General features: G+C 46.7%; 1 protein-coding gene across 6 annotated transcripts in view; it reads left to right on the forward strand.

The window, feature by feature from the left end:
• Positions 1–11481, forward strand: part of rerea (arginine-glutamic acid dipeptide (RE) repeats a) — a 125152-nt gene extending 113671 nt beyond the window's left edge. For 5 of the 6 annotated variants that reach the window (XM_005478185.4, XM_005478187.4, XM_005478186.3 and 2 more), the window contains 11 exons: positions 3075–3237; positions 3360–3452; positions 3999–4198; positions 4378–4539; positions 4634–4747; positions 4846–6224; positions 6860–7082; positions 7185–7905; positions 8721–8891; positions 9033–9213; positions 9326–11481. In XM_005478185.4, coding sequence (XP_005478242.1) covers positions 3075–3237; positions 3360–3452; positions 3999–4198; positions 4378–4539; positions 4634–4747; positions 4846–6224; positions 6860–7082; positions 7185–7905; positions 8721–8891; positions 9033–9213; positions 9326–9359 — 3441 coding nt within the window. In that variant the 3' untranslated portion in view covers positions 9360–11481. The remainder of the gene's footprint in view (positions 1–3074; positions 3238–3359; positions 3453–3998; positions 4199–4377; positions 4540–4633; positions 4748–4845; positions 6225–6859; positions 7083–7184; positions 7906–8720; positions 8892–9032; positions 9214–9325) is intronic. The other variant, XM_013271109.2, reaches the window with a different exon arrangement.
• Positions 11482–12248: the final 767 nt, after the last annotated feature.

The following is a 12248-nucleotide window of genomic DNA, read 5'->3' on the forward strand; positions in this document are numbered from 1 at the left end:
ATGAACTCGAACTGCAAGTATTTAATTTAAACCGATAGCACAACAATAACTATGAACATATTTTTTAAAATAACTGCATATCTTTATGTAGATGACCATTTTAAGTGGCAATAACTGGAACGGAAGGCCTGAGCGCCCTGATATGAGGGTAAGCCCTTCCCTTGCTGGATAATCCACCGGCCAGAAAGCTCCTGCAGATGGAAGCAGCCTAAAAGGCCTAATAATACTGAGCTTATGTTGTCACTATCTCATGTTCTGCGAAGCAGCAGCAGCACACTCTGTGCCGCTCTGCAGCGATTTAGTGGACTAGGGAGAAAATTATGCTGCAGAAGCCGGGGGACTATGTAGATTTGTCTTTCAGCTGTTTTAGATGCAGGTTTGTTTAGTTGTTTCTTTTATGGGCATCTTAATTTTATGAAGGGAAGGAAAAAAAGACATGGCATCAGTAGGTAAAACACAAACCTGCTTCCACAACGGCCAAACGTGGAGAATAAACTGCGAGGTAACTGGAGTTAAATTGTTGCTGCGGGCATGTGGCAGCGTGACAAAGTGGCTCTGATGCAGAAAAGTCAGTCGGTGTGAGAGACGGGACTTGCACAACTTCAGAGGACCCAAATCTGTCAGTCTCACTGTGACACAAATGTATTGCACAAAGCTTCTCTCACGTGCAGTATTAGCATGCTCACATCGGGCTGTTTCTCTGCACAACACGTTCACTGTGCTTACAGTCCTTCCTTTATCAGTGCGACTGCACTCCAGAGTTATTATAGTTTTATGATTTTGAACGAGCTTTTATTATTATTTTTATTTTGTTGTGATTTTCTGCTTTGGATTCGTTTCAGTTAGTTTTCAGAGCGAGTTTGCTCATTTCAGTTTTAAGCAAGATTTAGGAAAGTCACTACAGATATAATAAAAAAACAAATTGAAAGCAGTTGAGTCATAATGAAAATATGTATCAAAGCCTCATCAGCCAAGTTTTAGCAAAAAACTTTTTACCGAACACTAAAATTAAGGATATTTTCTCTATATTTTTATTTTAGTTTAAATTAGGTTGACAAACTTCTAGTTTTTAAATATATTTTAGTTACCTAAAACCTAAATTTAGTTAACCATGCAAACCTTGCTGCATTCAAATTTAAAATCTGTCTATATTACAAATATTATTATACTTGCAGACATTTCTCCTGCATCATATTTGTACTGAATTTGCTGAGCTTTGCTTCTTGTTTTCCTCTTTTTTTTATTTACATCTGGCTGCACCAGCTCATCACCACACCTGTTAATTCCCATTCAAAAGCCCAAGTTAATGTTTTCATTAGCTCCTGCCTAATGTAATGGTACTTGACACAGCGTAAGTGATGGAGAGGCAGGGTGACCTTTCCTTGTGTCTGCCAAGCTGTTGCTGAGGCCGTGTACTTGTCAACCCGCAGCGAGGAGGCAGAGAGGCACTGCTGAGAACAGTCATTAAGCACAGAGCAAAGCCAGCGCTCGGCACCACTCGACACTTTTGATCTGCACATTTCAATTAGATTTCACATCAGGATGCCTGCCTTCTTTCAGTTAGCACCTGCGCCCTTCCCCTTCCCAACTGGCCGGCAGGTTGAAGTGGGAGGTGCACAAGAAAGGCCACAAAGTTCTGTCGCCGACTGAAACGGCAGCAGCATAATGTAGCTCTTAGGTGATAATATAATCGGTATCCGTGTGCTTTTTTAGCTTAAAGCCCACTGCATTTGAAATCCATCCACCGATCCAGATAAACTCCTGCCGAAGCCTCCACCAGCTCGTGGGGTTTGAGACTCTTTTCCGCTGGAGCAGTGGTTTTCCTGGTGTAGTGCCTTAATTTACCCTGAAATGTGAGGAGGTTTCATTGAGCTCAGACACCCTCAGTAAATGTTTCCAGCACTGCTTTGCCTGATAAGGTGGAGTCCTGCAGGCTCTGGTAGATATGAATTTCCCCTAAGAGTTACATTGTATGTGTACGTGTGCTACAGTTCACTGGCTTTATTTTCTGTTTTTGTTAAAGGGGGGGGGGCTTTTCTTAGCCATTTCGTCAAATCACTTCCTCCTTTTTCATGTTTCGCTACATTTTGATAGACGATATCGGGCTGTTGCTGAAAAGCTGTTAATGCATTTCAGAGCGCAATGGACTGACTAATTAATGTCAAGTTTCTCGGCTGAAGCAGAGAAGGAAAACAATCAATAGCCATTAAACCCTGGGAGCTTTGTTGAACAGCGGTTTAACAGACCTCAGACAGTGGCTGGATGCCCTCGGGGCTTTTGAGATTACAGGTGACTTACTGCTCACCCTGCGAACACACACCGCACCTTTTGTAAATTTGTTATCGAGTCGGTGGAAGATGACTAACAAGTGAGAGTTCACAGCGAGGCAGAAAAGGCGAAGCTTTACAGGAAACTACATAATTGCCACCGACTCCTGTTGCCAATTTTTAGGGCTTGTGTTTCACGAGTGTGGCAGGAAAGCTGCAGTTAATATGCACAGGCTGCCTCAGCAAAGTGCTTTCTGATCCATGATTGCATGTGTTAATGTTTCAGTTGGGTATTGATTTCCTGACGGCCTTTTGTACACTGGATTTATCCGCCCCGCTCGCTGGCAAGCGCACCCCTCCGAATGTTTGATTAAAGTTCAATTGACTCTTCCAGTGAAGGGGCGAGGAGCCATTTCACTCCCTATTTGTAGCGCCAAAGCTCTGCCTGACATGTTCTTTTGTTCCCATTCAACCTCCTGCCACCCAGGCAGCCACCATTGCACTGATCCTAATATCCCTGCATTCAGTGAGTCTCCTCGCCTAATCCTGGGACAGACAGGGCCGCAGCACAAACATGCCCAGCCAGCTACAAATCCTGGCATGGACTGACCCGCTCCATGGCCTTTCACTGTGAAACACAGCACCCACTGCTAATGTGTATCCTCCACAGATTTCATTCCACCTAACTGCAGATATTTCACCTCTTTGCAATCAAAAGTGAATCCTCCCCCTTATCACAGACGCTCGTTTGCGTTCCTAAGATATTACTGCCTGTTTTAACGGTGCCTGTTTATCGTCTTCTTCCAGGGAGAGCTGATTACCTTCTACTACTACTGGAAGAAGACTCCCGAGGCGGCCAGTTGTCGAGCCCATCGCCGACACCGTCGTCAGCCCGTCTTCCGCCGCATCAAGACACGGACCGCCTCAACTCCCGTCAACACTCCTTCGCGCCCGCCGTCGAGCGAGTTCTGTACGTAGCTTTGACCTCATGGTGGCAGCTGGGAGGAGAGTGGACGGCCTGGCCTGACATATACTCGTTGGTTGGTAAAGAGATGTATGTGACGTATCTTTCTCCTTCCTTCTTCCCTCTAGTGGACCTCAGCTCAGCCAGTGAAGATGACTTTGACAGTGAAGACAGCGAACAGGAGCTAAAAGGCTACGCCTGCCGCCACTGCTTCACTACCAGTAAGACGCCACGTCTCTTTTTCGTGTGCACGCCCATCATACAGACTTGCTTGGCTATTCCTGTCCTGTCTTGGGATCAGTTTGAGCCCACCCAACACAGCACTGTGTGACAGATGGGCATCAGAGTATGTCAGGACTAATTTGATCAAATCAGACATGAACCCACAGCTCGTTCACTCTCTCCACCTCATTATCCTTCCCCCTCTTTCCACACAGCTGGCTCCCATCTGAACACGCTGACGTTTCTGCCATCCAAGCAAGGGTGGCTAATAACTTTGGCTTTATAGTGTTAACCCATCAAGCTCTTATTAGTAGATTACTGGGAGTTTAAATGGGGTATAAAACAGAGGACAGATTAGACATTGATTTAGCGCCTGTAGTACGAACATTTTTATTCTGTTAAATATTGAAAGGAGAAATTATTTTAAGGTGGTGCCTGTATTCTTCAGTATTACTGCAGGTTGTCAGATGATTTCTGTGTGATGTTTGTGCCTCTCACTGCCTGTGAGACTGTGTTATTTCACAACTGTAAATGGCTTTCCTCAGCCTCCAAGGACTGGCACCACGGGGGCCGCGAGAACATCTTGCTGTGCACCGACTGCCGCATTCACTTCAAGAAGTACGGTGAGCTGCCCCCCATCGAGAAGCCCGTGGACCCTCCGCCATTTATGTTCAAACCTGTCAAAGAGGAAGAGGATGGACTCAGCGGGAAGCATAGCATGAGGACCCGACGGAACCGAGGCTCGGTGCGCCAACTATCCTTCTATTTTCACTTTTAGGAACCGATACCCTGAGAGTTATCCCTGGAGCAATCCAGACCCAGATTACAAAGAAATAAGCTCATAATCTCAAACCAAATGTTTATTTTATTCAAAGTTTGAAAGTTTTATAAATTGGGCTAAATTTTCCTTCGTTCAAACTACAGATGTCGACGCTACGTAGTGGTCGTAAGAAGCAGACAGCCAGTCCTGATGGCCGAGCCTCACCCACCAACGAGGATTTGCGCTCTAGCGGACGTACTTCACCCAGCGCAGCCAGCACCGACAGCACCGACAGCAAGACGGACTCCATGAAGAAGCCAAGCAAAGTAAGTACAGCAGAGAGTCGTTGACACCTCGTTTTTCATTGCACGCACCTCTGTAATCTATACTTTCTGTGTCTCTGCTGCTTTTGCTCCACAGAAGATTAAAGAGGAAGCTCCTTCACCTATGAAGAGTGCCAAACGGCAACGGGAGAAAGGAGCTTCAGACACGGAGGAGCCCGAGAGGGCCAACACCAAAAAGTCCAAGACACAAGTGAGTCTGCGATCACTGCTTGTTTTATCTCTGTGTTAAGGGGAGGTTGTATAGTTGGTGTGCTGACGCGCTTCCTTTCTTCTCCTCTGTCCCCACAGGAGCTGAGTCGGCCAGACTCACCTTCAGAATGCGAGGGAGAAGGAGAGGGAGAGGGCGAGAGCTCTGATGGGCGGAGCATCAACGAGGAGCTCAGTAGTGATCCTAAAGACATTGATCAGGACAACCGGAGCTCTTCGCCGAGCATCCCGAGCCCCCGTGACAATGAGAGCGACTCGGACTCCTCTGCCCAACAGCAGCAGCTCCTGCAGAGCCAGCACCCTCCAGTCATCCAGTGTCAACCGGGCACCTCAGCCGCCTCTTCGGCGCCCCCTCCACCCACAACCTCAGCCCCCTCACTGCCTCCGCAGGTTTCCCCTGCTGCAGCCTCCAGCTCTCTACCTCCCCAGCCTCTGTCCCAGGCAAGCCCAATGTCTCTAATCCAGTCAGGAGCATCCCTGCACCCTCAAAGGCTTCCCTCTCCACACTCACCTATGACTCAGGCTCCGCCTCCTGGCCCCCCAGTTCCACCTCAGTCATTACCCAGCCCGCATCACGGACCCATGCCTCCCATGCCTCACCCGTTGCAGCCGGGCCCCTCACACATGGCTCACCCTCACTCCATCACCCCTCAGGGATTCCCTGTAGGTCCGTCTCAGGTCCCACCCCCGCCGGTCTCTGGCCAATCACAACAGAGGGCTCACACGCCTCCTTCTCAGTCCCAGTCATCTTCTCAGAGTGGCACCCAGCCTCCCAGAGAGCAGCCCTTGCCCCCCGCACCAATATCTATGCCTCACATCAAGCCCCCGCCAACTACACCCATCCCTCAGATACCCAACCCACAGTCTCACAAACACCCGCCCCACGTATCGGCACCTCCATTCCCTCAGATGCCTTCAAACCTGCCTCCGCCTCCCGCCCTCAAGCCTCTCAGCTCTTTATCCAACCATCATCCTCCATCAGCACATCCGCCTCCCCTCCAGCTCATGCCTCAAGGCCAGCAGCTTCAGCCTCCCCCAGCCCAGCCTCCAGTTCTCACCCAATCACAGAGCCTCCCACCTTCAGCCAGCCACCAACCTCCTCCAGCTCCTCCTCTGCCACCCTCCGCAGCAGCCTCACATCCCAGCGGGCCACCTCAGCAACCTTTCTCATCTCATCCTTTCAGTACAGTTCTACCTCCAACCGCCCCTCCCCCATCATCATCAAACTCTATGCCTGGCTTGCAGCCTCCTTCTTCCTCGGCTCCATCCTCTTCCATCTCCATGCCACTTCCTGCCTCTGTCACCTGTGCTGGCCCGGGCACAGCAGTCCCACCCATGCACATCAAAGAGGAGCCTTTGGACGAGTCGGAAGAGCCAGAGAGCCCACCACCCCCGCAGAGAAGCCCCTCCCCGGAGCCTACAGTCGTCAATACGCCCAGCCATGCCAGCCAATCAGCACGGTACGTCTGCCAACAGCCTGAGCAAACAGCAGAACATCAAACATCTGTAAAAGAGAAAAACATACACCTGCACAGGTGGCTGTTTATCAGTAGTCTGCCTATTCTCTTATCAGGGGATGCTGATTAGCTCTCCAACAAAGAGTCGCCCTCAGGTTTTAAGTCTTTAATGTAGGCAACAAATCAAATGTCCTCTGCAAAACAGGCATCCAAGGCCACAATTAGCCTCGAGCTCTGAGTAGCTGATGGTTCGGAATGATCAGAGATGGAAAACAGGGAGATTAATTACAGTGAGATGGAAGTATATGAAGCATCCGAATATGAGTACGTGTTGCTGCCTCCCGCTTAAGTGACTCTCAGACTGCCAATGAATACCAATGAGGAGTTTATTATAGGCTCAGCGTGGCAGGAAAAGTGAATGCTGAGGGAGTTTGTTTGCTTTTAAAACATGGACTAATGCAAGCTAATACCAGCTGTGTTTTCATCATTTATCCTGCCATTCAGTACACAAAATTCAACATGGATATGATGATCGTACCTTCTTTTATCTGTTTTTTTTTTTTTCTCCAAACAAATGTCAGTTTATGAACGTAAGACATTATTTTAGCTTCTTTATTTTTGTGTCTGTGTTTCTACAGTTTCTACAAGCACTTGGACCGGGGGTACAACTCGTGTGCTCGGACCGATTTCTACTTCACACCCCTGGCTTCATCTAAACTGGCCAAGAAGAGAGAGGAAGCTCTGGAGAAAGCCAAGAGGGAAGCAGAACAGAAAGCCAGGGAGGAAAAAGAGAGAGAGAGGGAAAGGGAAAAGGAGCGAGAAAGAGAGCGGGAACGAGAAAAAGAAGCTGAGAGAGCCGCGGTGAGTGGCGTAATCGTTCTTTTACTTTTATGTTGCCCACTGGTTTTGTTAAAAAAAAAATAAAAGTAAGAAAAACTAAGCATGATGTTCCTCTCCTCACAGAAAGCCTCCAGTTCATCTCACGAAGGCAGAATGAGCGAACCTCAGATGGCCGGCCCCGCCCACATGCGTCCACCCTTCGACGGTCCCCCCACTACTATTGCAGCTGTGCCTCCCTACATTGGCCCCGACACACCCGCCCTACGCACCCTCAGCGAGTACGCCCGGCCCCACGTCATGTCCCCCACCAATCGAAACCACCCGTTCTTTGTGTCACTCAACCCCGCAGACCCGCTGCTAGCTTATCACATGCCCAGCCTATACAACGCTGACCCAGCCATGCGGGAGCGCGAGCTTCGAGAGCGGGAGATGCGCGAGAGGGAGATTCGCGAGAGGGAGCTGAGGGAAAGGATGAAACCTGGTTTTGAGGTCAAGCCTCCAGAGATGGACACACTCCACCCTTCCACAAACCCCATGGAACACTTTGCTCGCCACGGGGCCATCACGTTGCCCCCCATGGCCGGCCCTCACCCTTTCGCCTCCTTTCATCCCAGCCTGAACCCATTAGAGCGTGAGCGGCTAGCCCTTGCAGGTCCCCAGCTGCGCCCAGAAATGAGCTACCCAGAGAGGCTGGCAGCAGAGAGACTCCATGCAGAGAGGATGGCAACAGTGGCCAATGACCCCATCGCTCGTCTGCAGATGTTCAATGTCACACCGCACCACCACCAGCACTCACATATTCACTCCCATCTCCACCTCCACCAGCAAGATCCCTTACACCAAGGTAAACGAAAGCCCTGTTTAATTCATAAATGCATGACAATGAAATTAAAAACTGAATTTAGAAGCTTTAACTACAGATGACAACTTAAGAATGAACAGATACTTTATTTAATTAAATGTTTGAAGACCAGAAGTAGAGCCCTGAGGCACTCCACAGGTCAATTTAACCTGTTATCGCTCTGAAATAAATATATATATTTTATTTTTGGTTATGTAGTATTAATTACTACATTTTGATTAAACATAACAGATGCCAGACTGCTTTTTGAGTTCAGGAAGCATGTTGCTGTTTGAAATGTTGCCATTTATCTGCACTTATTCTGATGTTGTTTTAAAGGAAAGAGATGTTTTGAGAAAGTTGTTGCAGTGAAATGAACAAATGATATATTGTATTAAGTATCAAAGTGAGCATATCTGTCATAGTATTGTATCATTTTAATATGTACTGCACATAATTGTACTGTAGTAATTTTGTTACTTCTCTCATTAAAGAGTGAACAAAGGGACTTGTGATCAATGTAACTAATTAAAAACTTTTACTATGTGGCCTGAAGCTCCACCTCATGACATCTTTTCTGTATAGTGTACATCACTGACAGACTGGATGACAGGAAGTCATATCTTCCTTAAGTTACTGACGGAGCCAACAGATTTTTTACAATGGATAAATATAGTAAAGTAGTCCCTGCACTCTTTAAATCAACCTTGAGGAGTAACGTTACATTTAGCTGAGTATCATTAATGCCTGTAGCATGCTGTGTGATACATTATGTTGCAATGAGTGTACCCTGAACCTAAGACTCTGACACCCAGAAGGTGGTGGTGAATGTCTTGTGTGTCCTCCAGGTTCCGGCGCCCATCCGCTGGCAGTAGATCCCCTGGCCGGACCTCACCTGGCACGCTTCCCTTACCCACCCGGCGCCATCCCCAACCCTCTCCTGGGCCAGCCGCCGCATGAACACGAGATGCTGCGACACCCAGTTTTTGGTAGGCTCTCAGCCAGTGTTGACTCTCCTTACCAGCAATAACGCATCACATCTATCAGTCTGAGCTTCTATCAGTCATCCGAGCTTCTATCATAGATCAGTTTGAGCCTGATCACATTTTCTGTGTTGGGTCTTCCTCCAGGTACTCCATACCCACGGGACCTACCAGCAGGTATTCCACCAACTATGTCGGCGGCCCACCAGCTGCAGGCCATGCACGCCCAGTCGGCCGAGCTCCAGAGGCTAGCCATGGAGCAGCAGTGGCTGCACGGGCACCATCACATGCACGGAGGACCACTGCCTGGCCAGGAGGACTACTACAGGTAGTTCATCCTAATTATTGTTGTAGTCCAGTTTCTGAGCGTGCTTGATTACGATTTTTTTTCTTTTCTTTTTTTTTTTAAATTTTAAAACATCGCTCTTTTGTCCTTTCAGTCGACTGAAGAAGGAGAGCGACAAGCAGCTGTAACGAGCCGAGGGAGGCGGCGACTGACAGGTGCAGGACACAGGAAGTTGTTACAGAGCAGTCTCAAAGAGGCTCTTCAGGATCCTCTACACACTTTCAGTTTTGACGAACAGAAAAAGCCAAGTGAATCGTCTGAGATTTCTCCTGAGATTTTTGTTTTTGTTCTTGTCGAGGACCTTTTTTCTTTTCTTTTCTTTTAATTATTATTTTCCAAGACATTGACTTTCTTTGGTATATAGCCAGTAGTGACAACATCCTCAAGACTCCTGCATGACAAGCTTCCCTGATGTTTTTTTTGTAGGTGCTAGAACAAGACACTGTGCTTATTACAAAACAAACAAACGAAAAAAAAAAAAGAAAAAGCCGAGACCGGTCAGACCATTTATGGAAAAATAACAAGTGCTATCTTAAATTCAACATTTATTTTAATACATTGTTGGAGGTTTTTCATAATTTTAAGAAAAGCTACAGCATGGCGTTTTTGAGTCTGTAAATAGTATATATAAACATATAATTATTATTATAATTATTATTATTACTAGGTGTGGACTCCAAACCAAGTCGTTTCAACCTCCAGTTATAATTGTTTCAAAGCATTATCCCTTGTTTCAGAGGGGAGCACCATGGCATTATACGAGCAGTTTCTGAGAGTTACGGTTGCATTGTGACGTTCCTCTGACATCACTGTGTTTAGATTTAGCCACACATGCACTATGTAAACCATCAGCCTGTCACGCCAACCACATGCATTCATCGCCTTCCACGCTCGGCCGGTTGAACTCGGCGTGTGGACTTTTAACGATGGGGGAGCACTTGAAGAAGTGACACCGTGGTCGCTGACGCTTCTGTGGAGTGCACACTGAGGATGGAGGAAAGATATTAAAAAAAAAAGAAGTTTGCACTGAAGGAGCGTCCTCGAGCTCAGCTGATTTTATCCACTTTGATTGAAATTACTATTTAAGAGCCAAATGTATCATCTACTTTTAGGATTTCTTTTTAAAGGATATGTGGTCACCTGAAACGTCGGCTGAACTGAAGAAATTTTGGGGGGGAAATTGCTTTGAATTTTTTTTAACAGTGTTCACTGTAACAGGAGCCTGACAGGACTGTTTTTGTTGTGTGAATGAGTGGCTGTGAGTCGGTTCTAGTTTGTATTCTAAATGTCCCGCCCCCTTTTTTTCTTTGCTTTTCTTTCTCCCGTCCCGTCATCGGTGTTTGTTGCAGGGCTCAAATCCGAATGAGCCATCCTCCACCTAGGCTGTAATAATGTTCACTGTGACACTAGAGGGGGGCCTGCCGACACTTGACCTCCAGGAGGTGTAAGGTCGATGATGTTTGTGCGTGCCTGTGTGTGTGTATTCCTGTTTTTTTTGGAGTTTTTTTGTACGCCTTGGTTCCTTAGGGATACACACGGCCTTCTGAGGCCTCAGAGGTGGTGTTTGTTTCTGCCACTGACTGTTACATGTAGTGTTGACCCGTCATTACCAGTGCACACAAGCCCACGTTTTTCTTTCTGTAGCCCATGACACAAGTTCTGCATTTATTCCATGCACTAAGACTGTTTGACCGTCATGGACGATTTTATTTGATTTTATAATTGTATAATTTTATTTTAACCAATCAAAGAAACTGTACTTGCATTTAAAAGCGACCATATCGTCCCATGGAGCACTATCATTTACCACACTCGCGTCTCTGAAGCTCTGACAACAGCCTGTCCACTCTTGTCTTTCCATCGCCCACCAATTTATCCCCCGCCCAACCATGTCTCCTCACAACCTACCTTTCTTCATCATCATCATCATCTCCTCCTGACGATCCCTCACCTCCTACTCCCTCTTTTTTGTGTCTCCGAAGCCTTTGATGTTAAGTGTTGTCAATGGTTTAGCTTCTTGTTTCAAAGCGGCAATAGCAGAATGTAAATTCTGACTGCTAAGATTTATATATATACTGGTATCTTGAAGCTTATTGTATATATGAGTAGTCACCATGGGATGACACAATGTAAACAAAAAAGTAGAAATAATAAGAAAAATTGTGAGTCCTGTGTTCTCTCCATTTGAGTATTTTGTAATTTTTTTGAAAAATTTGTGGAATTAAAATAAACAACTAAGTTACACCACAAGACCGCCTCTCATCTTTTTTTTTTCTTCACGCCTTCTTTTTCTGTCTGCACGTCGTAGGTTTATTTTATTTATTTATTTTTCTGGAAGCACTAAATCCAAGCGGGAAAGAGACAGTAATCCTGTTTTAAGGGTAAACTATTTGGATTACTGCTCAGAAAGTAAGCAGGAAGTGCTCTTAATTCCTCTTGTTTTTGTTTTTGTGTGTGTGTGTTATTGAAATGTAATTCTGCAGCTGAGCAGACGGGATTGTTGCCGGGTCTGTTTTTACATTTGCTCCTGAATAAAGGATCTTTTTTCTTCTTGACAAGCTAAAAAAAAAAAAAAAAGGATACCTGCTTCTTACATTTCTTCACCCTTCCATTTTCTCAGCTTCACAAATACTGAGCTTTAATAGATCACCCCAGCAGCAGGTAGTGAATCTCAGAGCTGAATATTGCGCTGCTGTGGTATAATAACATCAAAGCCGGGCTAAGCCAGAAGGAACACCTACTCAGGCTCAGATGCCTTGCTATCAGCGGGGCAGGGCTGTCATTTCATCCTGTGTGTGGGGAGTGATAGACCGGCAATCTGTGATGGTGTGCCGCAGCGACGGGTGTCATTTTGAGAGGGAGCTATTATTCTACTGCTGCTCTCTGAAATGATGCCCTGTCCTCGGGAAAATCGAGGTTCCTTGGATGCTGTATCCCCGGGCTGTCATGTGAGGAGGTGCTGCTTGTTGTTGTTGCCGGCTCGCCTCACCTCCCCATAAAACACAAGACGTCAGAGC

The sequence above is a fragment of the Oreochromis niloticus genome, linkage group LG20 (genome assembly GCF_001858045.2).
Source record: "Oreochromis niloticus isolate F11D_XX linkage group LG20, O_niloticus_UMD_NMBU, whole genome shotgun sequence".
Taxonomy (NCBI): Eukaryota; Metazoa; Chordata; class Actinopteri; order Cichliformes; family Cichlidae; genus Oreochromis; species Oreochromis niloticus.